The sequence below is a fragment of the Scyliorhinus canicula genome, chromosome 7 (genome assembly GCF_902713615.1).
Source record: "Scyliorhinus canicula chromosome 7, sScyCan1.1, whole genome shotgun sequence".
In the NCBI taxonomy this organism is placed as follows: Eukaryota; Metazoa; Chordata; class Chondrichthyes; order Carcharhiniformes; family Scyliorhinidae; genus Scyliorhinus; species Scyliorhinus canicula.
Genome location: NC_052152.1, coordinates 84802331 through 84820010, shown reverse-complemented (window position 1 = coordinate 84820010; position 17680 = coordinate 84802331). Strand labels below are relative to the sequence as shown.

The window sequence follows — 17680 nt, the reverse complement described above, 5'->3', positions numbered from 1 at the left end:
GATTTGTCAGAGTGACATTTTAGAGGAAACCTGAGAAGAAAAATTGAACCAATAAAGCTAATAGTTCATGTCTCAGAGAGCTGTATTTCCCTATGACCCATTGGTAAATGTTCCTTGCTTTGAATGTGCAAAAACATTTTCCATATAAAAAACTTTTTTTGCACATTTTGTTTCCATAAAAGTAGATATTTTGTTTTCAATTTGTATTGTAAAACAAATTATTTTCAGGCCGAACCTAACCAGACTCATGCAGCTCCACAGTAGAAATCTGCCATGCCATATGAATACCATCCATTGCCTGTCAACGTTGTGAAATCCAGAAACTGGACTGAACTGCATAGCTCTTTCATATCACTGCCTCGGAATCATCCAAAAATGGATGAATTATCCAGCTCCCCCAAAGATGATATTGATGGCCTGGCATGCATGTGCAAATGCAGCAAGACCTGGACAATATCTAGGCTTGGGCTGACAAGTGGCATGTAACATTTGTGCCACACAAATGCCAGCTGATGACCATCTCCAATAAGAGAGTCAAATCATCGTCCCTTGGCATTTAGTGGTATTACCATCACCGAATCCCCACTATCAACATCCAGAAACTGAACTGGACTAGCCATATAAAAACTGTGGCTACAAGAGTATGACAGAGGCTAGGAATCCTGCGGTGAGTAACTCACCTGACTCCCCAAAGCCTATCTACCACCCACAAGGTACAAGCCAGGAGTGTGATGGAATACGCCACACTTGCATAGATTTAAAAAAAAAAAAATTTTTTAATTGAGATTTTCAAAAAATATCAAAAACAGAAAATACAACAAGAAACAGTATTAACAACAACAAAAAAGAGAAAAAAACACAATAACCCCCAAAACCAACCCCCCCCCCCCCCCCCCTCAGCAACTACAAAAAGAAGAAATGGGTAAGCATCCAGCATATTCAATAAACACATGTACACATTTTCCCCTCCCCCCCCCCCCCCCCCCCCCCCCCCGGGTTGCTGCTGCTGCCGGCCTATTTTCCTACCGTTCTGCCAGGAAGTCAAAGAAAGGCTGCCACCGCCTAAAAAATCCCTGCACTTATCCCCTCAGGGCAAATTTCACCCTCTCCAATTTGATGAACCCCGCCATATCATTGATCCAGGCCTCCACGCTTGGGGGCCTCGCATCCTTCCATTGAAGCAAAATCCTCCGCCGGGCTACTAGGGACGCAAAGGCCAGAACACCGGCTTCTTTCGCCTCCTGCACTCCCGGCTCCACTGCAACCCCAAAAATTGCGAGTCCCCAGCCTGGCTTGACCCTGGATCCTACCACCCTCGACACCGTCCTTGGTACCCCCTTCCAAAATTCCCTCAGCGCTGGGCATGCCTAGAACATATGGGCATGATTCGCTGGGCTCCCCGAGCACCTAGCACACCAGTCTTCGCCCACGAAAAACCTATTCATCCTCGTCCCGGTCATGTGGGCCCTATGTAGCACCTTGAACTGTATCAGGCTAAGCCTCGCACCGGAAGAGGAGGAATTCACTCTTTCCAGGGCATCCGCCCACGTCCCCTCCTCAATCTCCTCACCCAGCTCCTCTTCCCATTTACTCTTCAGCTCCTCCACCGAGGCCTCATCCACCTCCTGCATGACGTGGTACACGTCCAAATCCTCCCTCCTCCAACCCCCCCCCCCCCCCCCCCCCCCCCCCCCCCCCCGAGAGCACCCTGTCCCGTACCCCACGTGGGGGCAGCAGAGGGAACCCCTCCACCTGCCGCCTGGCAAACGCCCTAACCTGCATGTACCTAAACATGTTCCCCGGGGGGAGCCCAAACTTCCCCTCTAACTCACCCAGGCTCGCAAACCTCCCACAAACAGGTCCCTCAACCTCCGAATACCTACCCTGTGCCAGCCAAGAAACCCGCCATCGATGCTCCCTGATACAAACTGGTGGTTCCACCGTATCGGGGACTCCATCGAGCCCCCCACCTCCCCCCATGCCGTCTCCATTGCCCCCAGATTTTGAGGGTAGCCGCCACCACCGGGCTCGTGGTATACCTCGTTGGAGGGAGCGGCAACGGCGCTGTTACCAGCGCCTCCAGGCTCGTGTCCACACAGGACGCCATCTCCATTCTCTTCCATGCTGCCCCTGCCCTGTCCATTACCCACTTACGCACCATCGCTGCGTTGACAGCCCAATAGTACCCACAGAGGTTGGGCAACGCCCAATATCCCTGCCCCGCTCCAAAAACACCTTTCTCACCCTCGGAGTCCCATGCGCCCATACAAATCCCGTAATACTCCAGTTGACCCTCCTAAAAAAGGCCTTCGGGATAAGGATGGGGAGGCACTGGAACAGGAACAAAATCCTCGGGAGCACCGTCATCTTGACTGACTGCACCCCGCCCGCCAGCGACAGCGGCAACATGTCCCATCTTTTAAACTCCTCCTCCATTTGCTCTACCAGCCTAATGAGGTTAAGTTTGTGTAGGGCCCCACAGCTCCTAGCCACCTGGACTCCCAGGTACCTAAAGCTCCTCCCTGCCCTTTTCAGTGGGAGCCTACCAATCCCCTCCTCTTGATCCCCCGGGTGCACGACGAACAACTCACTCTTATCCAGGTTGAGCTTGTACCCTGAAAAGCCCCCAAATTCTTAAGAATCTTCATCACCTCCGGCATTCCCCCCACTGGGTCCGCCACATATAGCAACAAGTCATCTGCATATAGTGACACTTGGTGCTCCTCCCCACCCCGCACCAGACCCCTCCAATTCCTCGACTCCCTCAACGCCATGGCCAGGGGCTCAATTGCCATCGCAAAGAGCAAGGGGGACAGGGGACACCCCTGTCTCGGCCCCCGGTACAACCGAAGGTACTCCGACCTCCTCCTATTCGTGGCTACGCTCGCCATCGGGGCCTCATATAACAGCCTCACCCAACTGACAAACCCCTCCCCGAACCCAAACCTTTCCAGCACCTCCCACAAGTACCCCCACTCAACCATATCAAAGGCCTTCTCCGGGTCTAATGCTACCACTATCTCCGCCTCCCCTTCTACCGCCGGCATCATTATAACATTCAGAAACCTACGTATATTGGTGTTGAGCTGCCTTCCCTTCACAAACCCCGTCTGGTCCTCATGAATGACCCCCGGCACACAGTCCTCTATCCTTGTGGCCAAGATCTTCGCCAACAGCTTGGCATCCACATTTAACAGCGAGATCGACCTATATGATCCACATTGCAGGGGGTCCTTGTCTCATTTAAGGATCAAGGAAATCAGCGCCCGTGACATAGTCGGGGGCAAAGCCCCCCCCCCCCCCCCCTTTGCCTCGTTAAAGTTCCTAACCAAGAGGGGGCCCAGCATGTCTGCATACATTTTGTAAAATTCAACAGGGAACCGCTCCTTCAGCAATCCCTCCTCCGGAGCCTTCGCGGATCTCCTGTCCACCCTCACCATCTCCCCCACCAACCTCTCCCTCTCTCTTTGCTCTCCCCTCTCCCTATGGGTTCGGATGGAAAACAACTCCCCTCTAATCACCGCCTTCAATGCCTCCCAAACCATCCCCACCCGGACCTCCCCATTATCATTAGCCTCTAAGTACCTCTTGATACACTCCCGAACCCGCCCGCCCACCTTCTCATCCGCCAGCAGCTCCGCCTCCAGGCGCCAGAGCAGGCGCTGGTCCCTCTCCTCCTCCAGCTCAAGGTCCACCCAGTGCGGGGCATGATCCGAAATGATTATGGCCGAGTACTCGGCATCCTCCACCCGCGAAATCAGCCCCCTGCTCAGAACAAAAAAATCGATCCGGGAATAGGCTTTATGCACGTGGGAGAAAAATGAATACTCCCTGGCCCTCGGCCTCGCGAACCTCCAAGGATCCACCCCTCCCATCTGATCCATAAACCCCCTCAACACCTTAGCCGCCGCGGGCTTCCTGCCCGTCCTGGACATGGATCGATCCAATGGGGGATCCAGCACTGTATTAAAGTCCCCCCCCAGTATCAGGCCCCTGTCACCAGATCCGGAATGCGGCCCAACATGTGCCGCATAAAACCCGCATCGTCCCAGTTTGGGGCATAGACATTCACCAGCACCACCCGCTCCCCTTGCAACTTGCCGCTCACCATCACATACCTCCCTCCACTGTCAGCCACCACCTTTGACGCCTCAAACGACACGCTTTTTCCCACCAGGATCGCCACCCCCCGATTATTTGCATCCAGCTCCGAATGAAACACTTGGCCTACCCAGCCCTTCCTCAGTCTAACCTGGTCCGCCACCTTCAGGTGCGTCTCCTGGAGCATAGCCATGTCCGCCTTCAACCCCTCCCACTTGCAGAGATGAGTGCAGCTCCAACAACACTCAAGAAGCTTGACGCCATCCAGAACAAAGCAGCGCTCTTTATTGCAACCTCTTCCACAATCATTCTCTCCCTCCGCCGACACATAGTCGCAGCAGTGTATACCATCTACAAAGATGCATTGCAGGAACTCACCAAGGTTCCTTAGACAGCACATTCCAAACTCATAACCACTATCCAGATGGACAAGGGCAGCAGTACATGGGAACCCCACCACCTGGAACTTCCCCTCTAAGTCACTCACCACCCTGCCTTGGAAATATATCGCCGTTCCTTTACCGTGACTGAGTCAAAATCCTGAAACTCTCTGTAATAGCAGTGGGTGTACCTATTTGATTTGATTTGATTTATTGTCATATGTACAGTGAAAAGTATTTTTCTGCGGCTGAGGGAATGTACACAGTATGTACATAGTAGACAAAAGAATAATCAACAGAGAACATTGACAACTGATACATCGACAAACATTGATTAATTACAATGCGGAACAAGGGGCCAAACAAAGCAAATACATGATCAAGAGCAGCATAGAGCATTGTGAATAGTGTTCTTACACGTAACAGATCAGTCAGAAGGGGAGTCGTTGAGGAGTCTTGTAGCTGTGGGGAAGAGGCTGTTCCTATGTCTGGATTTGCGAGGCTTTGCGAGTCTTCTGTACCTTCTGCCTGATGGAAGGGTCTGGAAGAAGGCAATGCCCGGGTGGGAGGGGTTTTTGACAATGCTATCTGCCTTCCTGAGTAAGTGGGAGGTGTATGCAGAATCAATGTGCGGGCGGCAAGCTTGTGTGATGTGTTGGGCTGAGTTCACCACACTCTGCAGATTCTTGAGATCTTGGACTGAGCAGTTGCGATACCAGGCTGAGATGCAGCCGGATAGGATGCTCTCTATCGCTGATCTGTAGAATTTTGTGAGAGTCGATGCAGACATGCCATATTTCTTTAGCTTCCATAGGAAGTAGAGACCTTGTTGGGCTTTCTTGACTGTTGCATCAACGTGAATGAACCAAGACAGACTGTTGGTAATGGTGACCCCAAGGAACTTAAAACTATCGACCATCTCCACTTCGGAGCCATTGATGCAGACGGGAGTGTGTGTCATGCTATGCTTCCTGAAGTCGATGGTCAGTTCCTTGGTCCAACATTAAGAGAGAGGTTGTTTTCGGTACACCATGCAAACAAGTGATTTATCTCCCTCCTGTAGTCTGATTTGTTGTTGTTTGAGATACGGCCCACCACAGTTGTATCATCCGCAAACTTATAGATTGAGTTGGAGTTAAATCTTGCCACACAGTCGTGTATGTATAGGGAGTACAGTAGAGGACTGAGCACACAGCCTTGCAGGGCTCCGGTGTTGAGGACTATTGTGGAGGAGGTGCTGTTGCCTATCCTGACAGATTGCGGTCATTTGGTGAGGAAGTCAAGGATTCAGCTGCACAGGGAGGGGTCAAGTCCAAGATTGCGGAATTTGGTTATTAGTCTTGTTGGGATAATGGTGTTGAAGGCGGAGCTGTATGAATAGCAGTCTTACATAGGCGTCCTTGTTGTCAAAGTGTTTGAGTGTTGATTGTAGAGCCAGGGAGATAGCATCTGCTGTGGAACGGTTGCAGTGATAGGCAAACTGCAGTGGATCAAGACCATCTGGGAGGCTGGCAGTGATGTGTCTCATGACTAGCCACTCGAAGCATTTCATGATAACAGACGTCAGGGCCACTGGTCAGTAGTCGTTGAGGCAGGCTATCTTGTTCTTTGGTGCTGGTATTATGGTGGTCTTCTTGAAGGAGGTGGGGTCCTCAGAGTGGAGGAGTGAGGTGGTGAAGATATCTGTGAATACACTTGCCAGCTACTTGGGCTGCAGCAGTTCAAGAAGGCAGCTCACCATCACCTTCTTAAGGGCAATCGGGGATGGGCAACAAATGTTGGCTTAGCCAATGAAGCCCACATACAATAAAAATTAATAAAAACTAATCTGGGTTCAATGGCTCACTGCTTATTTCAGCAGAAGTAACCACTGGCAATATGAAGCATAAACTTGAAAGATATGTTAACTGTGAGATCCAGATTTGTTCAAAATAATTTATTAGGACTGATGAATTTCTCACACAAGGTGGCAAGTGGCAAACCTCATCCAGGCATCTTTAGTGAGGCAAAGTTGCTGGGAAGATAAGTCCTCACTCAATCCCTTATAGGATTTGCATGGTAAGTGTTCATGGATCATGTATTCATCATCCCTCTTTGTTGCTACCTGACTCTCATTTTCTCCCCTCTAAGCACACCCTCCAAAAGTTTGGAAATAGGGGAAGCCCTGCTGGGGAACTCATATTGCAAAAGCATTCCCTACTGTGGATGACAATGAAAAATGTGCAACTAGCTAGGGAGTCCCTCATTCTGACAGTTTGAAATGCAGCTCAAAAGCTCCTAAAAAGGAAATCAAATGACCTGCTTTTTCCCATTGATCTTACACTTGGAGAGGAGGGTTGATGACTAATGGTGTACACAATGGGAGTCTTTATGCCATTCATATCTTTTATACATGTATACTAGTGAAAAAGTGATATAGAAAATAGCCTCTCACACCTGGAGCAGAAATTTTGGACAGAAAAATAGTGAGAAATTGATCCCATCCAAAAATTCAATCCTTGAAATGATGTTGCACTGGTATTACGTTTTTAACTTTATACAGTGCATATCTTCAATATTGCAACTTCCCATTTCCTGGTGTGAAATCACAATTCAGTTAAAAAGATATGAACACAATCACTGGCTTCTAAATCTATGAAGTATCACTCAGTACCTTTTCAGTTTGGAAGTCTTGCTTTAGAAGCTATTCACATTTCTCCCTGACTCCCCTGACATTATTGCTTTATTTCTTTAAGCTATTCCTTTAATAGTCTCTCTTTCAGTTGATTTTGGTCTGGGGAAAGTAATCCTTCCAGCAGTTACATTTACTCACCTAATTTGTTAAGATGATCAACCAAGATACAGAGGCCACAGGGATACACATTTAAAATTGCTAATTTTTGACAGAAACCAATGTTTCACTCTTCCAGGCAATCTCAATCTGACCATATGATGTTCCACTGTATCTTTTGCATCATTAAAAAAAACAATATATTATACTATGGTCGATCACCATACATTATAAATTTGGTTACTCAAAAACAATCATAGAACATTTAATCTCTTCATACAATTTAGCATATTCAACAAGGGACCTTGGCCATCTGAACTCCTTAGGAATAGTTCCAATGCTTAATAGCAGCTTTGTATAATGATGAAACCTTCCATTGTGAACTTTCTTCATTGAACCCTTGTAATATCTATTTTTAAGCTCACTTCCACACAATAGTGAACATTCTTTTACAAGACTGGGAGCAAAAATTTAAAATTATTGTTTGGTTACATCAGTGTTTGGTAGTACAGGCAATTATGTTATAAATCTAGCCATATCCTTCTGAGTCCAGTCTCTCATTGGTATATAAAGACAAACTTTCAGATATATAGCACCTTTCACATTCTCAAGACTTTCCAGAGCAATACAGTCAACAAAGTATCTTCTGAAATGTACTCACTATTGCAATGTGAGAATATTATCTTGCATCTCCAAACAGTCTATTTTCTTCCGTTTCTTTCAAAACCAAAAAACCAGATGTGCACAAACGTTGGTCCCATTGTTAAATGTGTGGACTCCTTTCTTTAGGTGTTGCTGGATGAATATATAAAGCAAAGGCTCCTTCAGAATGTAAATTAGGAGCTTAACACATGTATAAGGACCCCTTGATGAAATTAATTGCTCATATGCAGGGCAGGCAGGTGCCAAGTATGAGAATCCTTAGACTGACTGATTTAGGACTATTTCTGACATTTGATTGTACCAGTGTCTGATTTGTTACTTCTTACATCTGCTCAATAGATTATGGTGGGAACTGTCAGTAAGCAACATCACAGGTATTAAAGCAATCTTTGTTTCCATCAAAACAAATCTCTGATTAATAATTTTAGGATGCTGAGGTGCTTTTTGAGCCAGGTTGTTGCTGCAATTGCTTGCTTTATAATTTCTATCTTATTTGAATATGCAGGATTTTTTTCTTGCAGGATTTCTTTCTGTCCTTACAATTCTGTCCCTGTGTTCTTCTAGGTCTGACTGGAGGATGAGGAGCATTAGTATGGCAATGGAGCATTCATAAGCCTACAGTTGCTGTACAAAGAGGCGGAAGGAGAGGAGGACACAATAATAATAATCTTTATTGTCACAAGTAGTTTTACATTAATATTGCAATGAAGTTATTGTGAAAATCCCCTAGTCGCCACACTCCGGCACCTGTTCAGGTATACTGAGGGAGAATTCAGAATGTCCAATTTACCTAGCAAGCATGTCTTTCGGGACTTGTGGGAGGAAACCGGAGCACCCGAGTGAAACCCACGCAAACACGAAGAGAACATTCAGATTTTGCACAAACAGTGACCCAAGCGGGAATGAAACCGAGGACTTTGGTGCTGTGAAGCAACAGTGCTAACCACTGTGCTACCCAAGCTGCATAACCCAAAGCTGTAATAAAATTTCATTTCACATCCTCACTGGCCAGCAAGGCATCATATACCTTCATTTCAGAAGTTGAATAGTCACAGAAATGTGATACCTTTTGAAGCACCAACCAGAATCTCACATCACGGAATAGACAACATTATGTATAGTTGCCAAGGTTTGTTGCAGCAGAAATATTACTTGGGCTTTGTACTCCAGGAGAAATTATTTCACCACCTTCCCCATGCATCAAGCAAAGGAGAACGAAAGAACTAGGGTTTTTAGTCTGCCTGTGTTGAAATTCCAATGTAGATTTCTCCCTTTCTAGATTTTCAAGTTGATATTTGAAGCTTTTGAATTTAGATTCCCACATGTTCATTTGAAGGCAATTTACCGGGGGAAGAGTTCAAATGAAATGAAAATCGCTTATTGTCACAATTCGGCTTCAAGTTAACTTACTGTGAAAAGCCCCTAGTCGCCACATTCCGGCGCCTGTTCAGGGAGGCTGGTACGGGAATTGAACCGTGCTGCTGGCCTGCCTTGGTTTGCTTTAAAAGCCAGCTCATTAGCCCTGTGCTAAACCAGCCGCTGGATACAGAGCATAGAATAAAATGGATGGTAAGAAATTCAAAACTATTGGGTACACTGGGTTACCTGCCAAAAAGCTTCTTCACAATGGGAGTATGGAAGAATTCAACCCTAATTGGTGTGAGGTCTTCATGCAGGCCATTAGTAGTCATTAACACCTTGAGGTAAACAAAGGAAATTCAGATTGCTAAATTCAACCATTCGAAGCTAAATTGTCGAAATAGATTAAATGTTTTATGATTGCTCCTGAGTAACCAAGTTTATAATATATAAGTTACAATACAATATATTGTTGTATTTTTGACTAAGATACAAACAGTGAACATTAACTCTGTGAACATTGCAGGAGGGCCCATTGTGATGGAATCTCTGATGTCAACTTTGACAGTTTCACTGGGAACTCAGGCTGTCTTTTGAACTATGAGGAAAACTATAGAAAATAGCTTCACCTCTCCCTCTGTGGCTCGCTCACGCTGTCTCTCTCTGGCTGGTGCTCTCTCCCTCCGTGGCTCGCTCGTGCTCTCCCCCTGTGTGACTGGCGCTCTCTTTCTCTCCCTCTGGCCCACTCACGCTCTCTCTCCCTCTGGAGCTCACTCACTCGCTCCCTCTGGAGCTCACTCACTCGCTCCCTCTGTGGCTCACTCACTCGCTCCCTCTGTGGCTCACTCACTCGCTCCCTCTGTGGCTCACTCACGCTCTCTACCTCCCTCTGACTTGCTCGCGCGTTCTCTCTTTCACTTTCTCTCTCTGGCTAGCTCATGCTCTCTCCCTCTGGTTCGCTCGTGGTCTCTCTGGATCAAGTGCACGCACTCTTTCTCTCTCTCCATCTCCAGAAGTTGGGGGGAATCTGCTTGCTCCTTCACCTCCCGTGTCCTGGTTTTGTTTTGCACCTTGAGTTTATGTGCATGGTTCCTCGACTGGGTGCCTGGATTCTTTTCCCCTGTGATAGCCCTTTGCGCTCTCTCTCTCCTGTGTGCAGGTGAAGGAAGGGACTGCACATGACTCACCCACTTTAACATAAACCGGAGACTCAGTGTCTCCCCTTGACCTGCTCTTTCTCTCTCCCCGCCCCCCCCCTCCACCAAATCCCACGTGCGTTCCAGGATTTTAAACGCCGATTCAGCCCCTGTCCCTCACCCAATTTACTCACTCAGCCTGAGCTCCTGCTGATATTTCTTTACAATTAGAACCTAGAACATTACAGTGCAGTACAGGCGCTTCGGCCCTCGATATTGCACCGACCTGTGAAACCAATCTAAAGCCCATCTACACTATTCCCTTATCATCCATATGTTTATCCAATGGCCATTTAAATGCCCTTAATGTTGGTGAGTCCACTACTGTTGCAGGCAGGGCATTCCACGCCCTTACTACTCTCTGGGTAATGAACCTACCTCTGACATCTGTCCTATATCTATCTCTTCTCAATTTAAAGCTATGTCCCCTTGTGCTAGCCATCACCATCCGAGGAAAAAGGCTCTCACTGTCCACCCTTTCTCATCCTCTGATCATCTTGTATGCCTCTATTAAGTCACCTCAGCCTTTCCTCATAAGATCTTCCCTCCATACCAGGCAACATCCTGGTAAATCTCCTCTGCACCCTTTCCAATGCTTCCATATCCTTCCTATAATGCGGCGACCAGAACTGTACGCAATACTCCAAAAGCGGCCGCACCAGAGTTTTGTACAACTGCAACATGACCTCATGGCTCCGAAACTCAATTCCTCTACCAATAAAAGCCAACACACCACACGCCTTAACAACCCTATCAACCTGGGTGGCAACGTTCAGGAATCTATATACGAGGATACCAAGTTCTCTCTGCTCATCCACACTACCAAGAACCTTACCATTAGCCCAGTACTCTGTATTCCTGTTACTCCTTCCAAAATGAATCACCTCACACTTTTCTGCATTAAACTCCATTTGCCACCTCTCAGCCCAGCTCTGCAGCTTATCTATGTCCCTCTGTAACCTGCAACATCCTTCCGCACTGTCCACAACTCCACCGACTTTAGTGTCATCCGCAAATTTACTCACCCATCCTTCTACCCCCTCCTCCAGGTCATTTATAAAAATGACAAACAGAAGTGGCCCAAAACAGATCCTTGTGGTACACCACTAGTAACTTAACTCCAGGCTGAACATTTCCCATCAACCACCACCCTCTGTCTTCTTACAGCTAGCCAATTTCTGATCCAAACCGCTAAATCACCCTCAATCCCAAGCCTTGTTGCCTTTCCTGCGTCTTTTATGAGGTGGGGATGTTGGGTGGGGTTTGGGTACAGAGTTCGAGCTCTCGCTCGGTCGAGGCTGCCCTGCGTGAGTGGGGGTTAGCGCGAGGTGGGGTAGGGAATGGGAAAGTCGAGCCTGCTGTGCGGGAGTTTAGCAGACTGGATTACCAGTCACGCCAACTCCCCACGCGAGGGTGCTCTTCATTCGAGGACTCAGCCAGAACCGTTGCCCTTCCTGAGTCGGTGGGATGAGGTTGGGCTGCGGGGGGCGGTGGGGGTGGGGAGAGGAGATGAGGGCACCCCACCCAGTTATCTGCATCGGGATTGCGGCGATGCTGGGGGGGGGGGGGGGGGGGAACCAGGGGAGGGTTAGAAAGGCGGTGTTATCCTTCCCTGCCTGCCCCCCCCCCAAGGCGAGACAATATCTTGTGTGCAGCTTATCCGCACCACCTGTGAGCATTTATAAATGATGTGACCAAATATTCCTGCCCGTGTGCTGCTGCCTGCGCTCCGCTCTCTCGCTGCAGAGGAGTTGGCCAGGGGGGGGGGGGGGGTTCTCTTTAAATCCTTTCCCCCCTCTCTCTTTCTCTCCCCCCTCACCTTTCCCACAGCCTCATCCCCCCAACCCTTTTTTTCCCTTATATTATATATATGTATCTTTTGAATAAAATCTATGGAAAGATTATTTTGTTTGGAAAAGTCAGAAAGTGTCCACATGTGTGACAGGGGAAATTTAAAAAATATTCGTTGAAAATAGCTTCACGCTTGCACTCTATTCTCTGGTAGAGCAATGTGAATGCTGAGATTTAGCTGCATAAGAATAGCAGTGACAACATGGCCAAGCCATGTGCTGTCCTCTGCAGATGGTAGCATGTCTGCTTCCCTCTCAACTAATAACTTTGTGTTAAAGACTGGTGTCAAACTGCACATCTGCTAAGAAACAGCAGTTTTCAACAGGCACTGCACACAAACATCCTCATGCTTCTGATTATAGCATTCCTCAGGTTCTGTGGTCTGGTTCCTTACACAAGTAATGAGCCTTGTGTACCCAAGATATCTCATGTCCCCAAGCAACCAGCCTGATAACTGATGGTTTGTGGAAGAAAATATTTTTAAAATATATAAATTTGGAGTGCCCAATTATTTTTTTTCGATTCAGGGGCCATTTAGTATGGCCAATTCACCTACTCTGCACAGTGACCTGGGGCCGGGAGCTAACCTGGGTCCTCGACGCTGTGGGGCAACAATGCTAGCCACTGCGTCACCGTGATGCCCAGGAAGAAAAGGGATATTGAGCACTGGCACGGGATGAAGCATCAGGGTTATTGCTTGGAAACAGTGGCATTCTTGGGAGGCTCGGAATCCTTGTAAAACTCTTTCCCTATCTTTTCAAGTGCACGATTGTTCAATGTGTCCTCCTATGTAAATCAGTCTAGCATCCCTCTGGATTATGCAGAGGCGGACTTTGAGTTTTGCCCGCAAGGATATGGTTGAGTGATACTTCATTTTCATTTTTTCTGTCACTTCCACTGTTCCCATAAGGTACTCTAACGCTTCAAGACCTGAAATTGAGGGGCAGTTAGTGGCATTGGTAAGATAAAGCAGGTTAACGGCTGATGAAAATAGATATACTTGTCTCATGTAAAGTGTGTAAGGAAATATTGCCGTGGAAAAGGAACAACAGTAAAATAAATCCTGCAGAATTCATTTCTTCCAGGTTTTTGAAACGTTTTGAGCCACAGAATCCCTCGTGATCTCCCAGTATTCTCATAATGTTAACGCTCTTTTTTGCCACAAAATAGATGCAAACACAGAAATCCAAATTGTTTCTAGCTATAATCTGTATCTTAAATAGGAATTAAGAGACGCACAGTCAAATACATTTGGCAGCTACATGGCCCCTCACATTAACCCCTGGAAGTTGTAACCACTTTAGGAGTGGGTAATCTGGTAATAATTAAAAGGTTTTTTATTTTAAAAATACTTAAGTCTTTGTCATTTTTAATGGAAGGATGATGCTGGAAAGCTGATTCTCATATCGGATATCTTCACCTCTCTCTTACACATTCACACACTACCCCCCAGCCCTTGCTCACACCCCACCTCTCCTGTTTGCGCACACACACAGACACCTCCACCCTTCTCGTTCACGCACACACATACCCCGCTCGCCCACACATGCACATCTCCATCCCTCTCGCTCACTCATGCACACAACCATTCCCACTCCTCTTGCGCTCGCACATACATTCTCACCTCTCTCACGCACGTGCACATCCCTACCTCTCTCACCAATACACATCCCCACCCTCTCCATATGTGCACACTCCCCCACCTCTCATCGCAGGGACACGCACCCCCACCCCTGTCTCTCACCCAGTGGCGGACTGGGTCTAAAAATATTGGTTGCCAGGAGACAAAGGGGGCCCACCCACAACTACAATGCTATCATTTAATTTTCATAACGGATAAATAAAATTTTCAAAAAATACATATGGAAAAAAGGGTACAATTAAAATTTTTGTGGAAAAAATGTGTATTTCTTAGTAATTACAGTGTACATGTACTGTACATATTACTGGCAGTAGATACCAAATGTAAATACAGAATGTTATAATTTAATTTTTTTAAAATTTTAAGTAATTGGTTGATATTTTTAAATAGTTTACTGCACAATTTACACATTAACAGATAGTTCAAAAGCACAATAGAGCATTGCATGCAGTCCACTATATTAAGAGCAATCGTTTGTGTTCGCTAGATGATTGTGCGAATCTGCCAATAATTGCTTCTGCATCCAATTCATCTAACAATTCCTTTTCAATGGATAGCAACATGTATGATTCCAAATTCTCCTCAGACAGCGAATTTCGTAACCTTGTCTTTATGATCTTTAGCTTTGAAAATGTCCTCTCACATTGGACTTGAGTAACTGATAGTGTGCAGATGACTTTATAAAGATCATAAAGGTTATCATATGCCTTGTCATGAAGTCTGTTGGATGCCAGAATTTTTAGTACACACGATGGGCAAGTGCTGAATAGTTTACAATTGTTGCAACTGGAATCCATATTCTCACCATCATTAAGCAATAGCTTTAATACATCAAAGTTTGAAGCAAAAGAAAACAATTCCAATATTACTTGATCTTTGCTGATTTGTGGAAACAGCTTAATAATACCTTCCAATGCTTCATCTTCAAGGCCCTTCTCTGCAATAGTTTTAAACTTGGCTGGGTCCAAGCAGGACAAATCTTTATACAACTGTTTGTGTTGTACGAAGCGTGATTCTAGTGACTGGACAATGCGATCCATTATTAGGTTAAACACATTTACTCGAAAATCAGCTAGAGAATCTGACGAATTTCTTTCATCATCAATAAACTCATCTGCCATTCTTTTCTTCTTCCTCTGCCTCTTAACTGGCAATGCTGTTTCCAACGCATCAATTTCCAATGTTTGATTTTCATCCATATTCATCTGTGAAATCCTGTCATTACATTTATTTACAAATTCCAAAGCCTTGCTGTGAACGTTATCAAATGTACAAACTCCATGCAGTAAACATATCTAAACCACTTGTCTGTAGATAACTTGATAATGGGGTTGTAGTTTCAAATATATACAAGTAAGTAAATGCTGTCAATATGGTTTCAAACTTGAGAAGACTTTGAAGTAAAACATTTGCTTCATGTTTTGTTTTTGCATCAAACTTTTCTGAACCTTGTATCATTGATAAGCATGTCCTTTACCATCATTACTTGGCACAACTGAAAGTAGTCGCTCACAGATAATACCTTTAAGCACATACCGAATAATAATGCTAAACTGATCGATGGATGAATTATCTTGTGTTGAATCAACCTGAATAGAATAATATTTTGCTTGAGAAACTTCATGACTAATTCTTTCTTGTATCATATTCTTCATAATTTTGATTAACATGTTTATAGTTGTTTTACTCAGGTATGTAACAAGTCCACCACGGCCTTTACTTTGAGCCTTTCCTTGTTGCTCTAATCGTTTGATTCTTTGTTTAGACTTGTTTTGCACTGCAAAAACGTGAGCTGCCATAATGGGGTCATATTTTGCCATCAACTGCACTGTAGCTAAAAAATTGCCATGATTCAGAACCTCATTATCTAGAGTGTTGGCCGATTCATTTCTGTGACCTCGAAAAGGAAGTGCTTGCTTGCCTAACATCTTTATGATGTCTATAATCCTCATGACAATACTTCTCTGCTTCAATACTTCTTCTTTCATTTTAATTAGTGATGCTGCAAAAAATTTATCTAAGGTGCCATCATTAACCACACTGATATATTGCTGAGCATTTCTGACATGTGTTGTTGTCGATTCATGTAAAGTCAAGCTCTGGCTAATACGCCTGTAGTCACTAAAGCCACGTACAAAGGGTGATGGATTACAAGTGTTGGGAAACTCAAAGGCTAAGCAGTATGAACAATATAAGCATCTACTTTCTTTGTTATATGTTAGCCATTTTCTTGGGACTGAGTCATTCATAATTTTCCTCTCATACAAACGAGCATCAAATGGCAGATCAAGTGGCTGAAGTGGATGTTCAGCAAAAAAATGTTTTAGCTTTGCTCGTGATGGAAGATTCCAGTAATTGATCTTTCATTTTCTTGCGTAGGTTCATTTACAGGATGTGCTTCAGAAACCAAGTCATTTATGCTTGAAGGAATATCTGATTCCCTGTCACTAGTTGAAGCTATGTGTTCAGATGTTGCAACTACAGGCAGTACAGATACCGGAACAAGGAAGCCAGAAGAAATATTGGGCCTGGGTTGATTAGTAATGGATGCACTTGTATTTATCTCTACATTCAAAGTAGCTCTTCTCTGTTCTTGTAATTCGCAGGAGCATTGTTTCTTGCATCATCACCATGAGCATTGTTTCTTGCTTCTTGATTATTTGTTGCAGAACTGGATATTGATGTGGATTGTGCTTGTAGTATTATAAACTCTGTAATAGGCCTGCATCGCTTGGCTGATTCCTTCCTTTCTGCTTCTTTTTGTTCTTTGCGTTTTAGTGACCCAGATTTATGCTTTTTCTTTTCCATGCTGGTAGGGGTAATATTCCTGAAATAAAAACTTAATTAAAAATAGCCCACATTGGGAAAAATGAATATTGATGATTGCAAGAATAACTTGAAGGAACGCCAGATAAACCCCTACTTGATAAAAAAAAATATAAAATAACTTACTTACACTTCAATAGGCTATGTTCATTAGTCAATACTACTGTGGCCTATGCAGCGTCAGAAGAGGAGACAATCCACTGTCCAGTGTTCACACCAGCAAGCAACTGAGACAACTGTTGAAACATAGAAGTTTGGTCCGACTATAGTAAGACATTAAGAATAGTCCCACGACCAAAGTTAACATGTCCAGTTTGATACCAGTGTAGTGTTACAAGTCGTAACCCTTTGAGTTTACTGATCATGGCTTATCACTTCAATATCTTTGACCTCATGATTCACGGTCAAAGGTACCGCTTCTCCTTTTCAATGACCTCACGACCCTATGTACTGCTTGATATCCTTTCAAGTTGCCGACCATCTCAAATCACAAACTGTAACTTTATCTTTAAATTCACACACTCTTGCTGAAAACGTGGATTTCCAACTATGTCCGACCCGGGTGAACCAGCCCCCCCCCCCTCCACTCCTTTTCACATCCGTTTAACACTGCTTCGTTCCTTCATACACTGAGTGATTATTTGTTTGTTTCTTTATTGCATTTTTATTTGGTATTGCTCTTTTTAAAAACAATTATATTTTATTAAGTTAGAATACAAATCTCAGGAAAGAAGTTGGAGATTTATTTATCTAATTAATTATAATTTTTAAGGGCCCTTCAGATATTCACTTCTTGGCTCTCCGGGCCCCGGACCGATGTACCGGCTGAACCAAGACTACTGCTTGATATCCTTTGAGGTTGCCGACCATCTCAAATCACGAATTGTAACTT

General features: G+C 45.2%; 1 protein-coding gene across 2 annotated transcripts in view; it reads left to right on the top strand.

Annotated features, from left to right (window-relative positions):
• LOC119969099 (superoxide dismutase [Cu-Zn]-like) overlaps positions 1–8660 on the top strand; it is a 74177-nt gene extending 65517 nt beyond the window's left edge. The window contains exon 6 of one of the 2 annotated variants that reach the window (XM_038802303.1): positions 6448–8660. In XM_038802303.1, the coding sequence (XP_038658231.1) occupies positions 6448–6482 (35 nt within the window). In that variant the 3' untranslated portion in view covers positions 6483–8660. Of the gene's footprint in view, positions 1–16; positions 166–6447 lie in introns of those variants that run through there. The other variant, XM_038802301.1, reaches the window with a different exon arrangement.
• The last annotated feature ends 9020 nt before the right edge of the window (positions 8661–17680 follow it).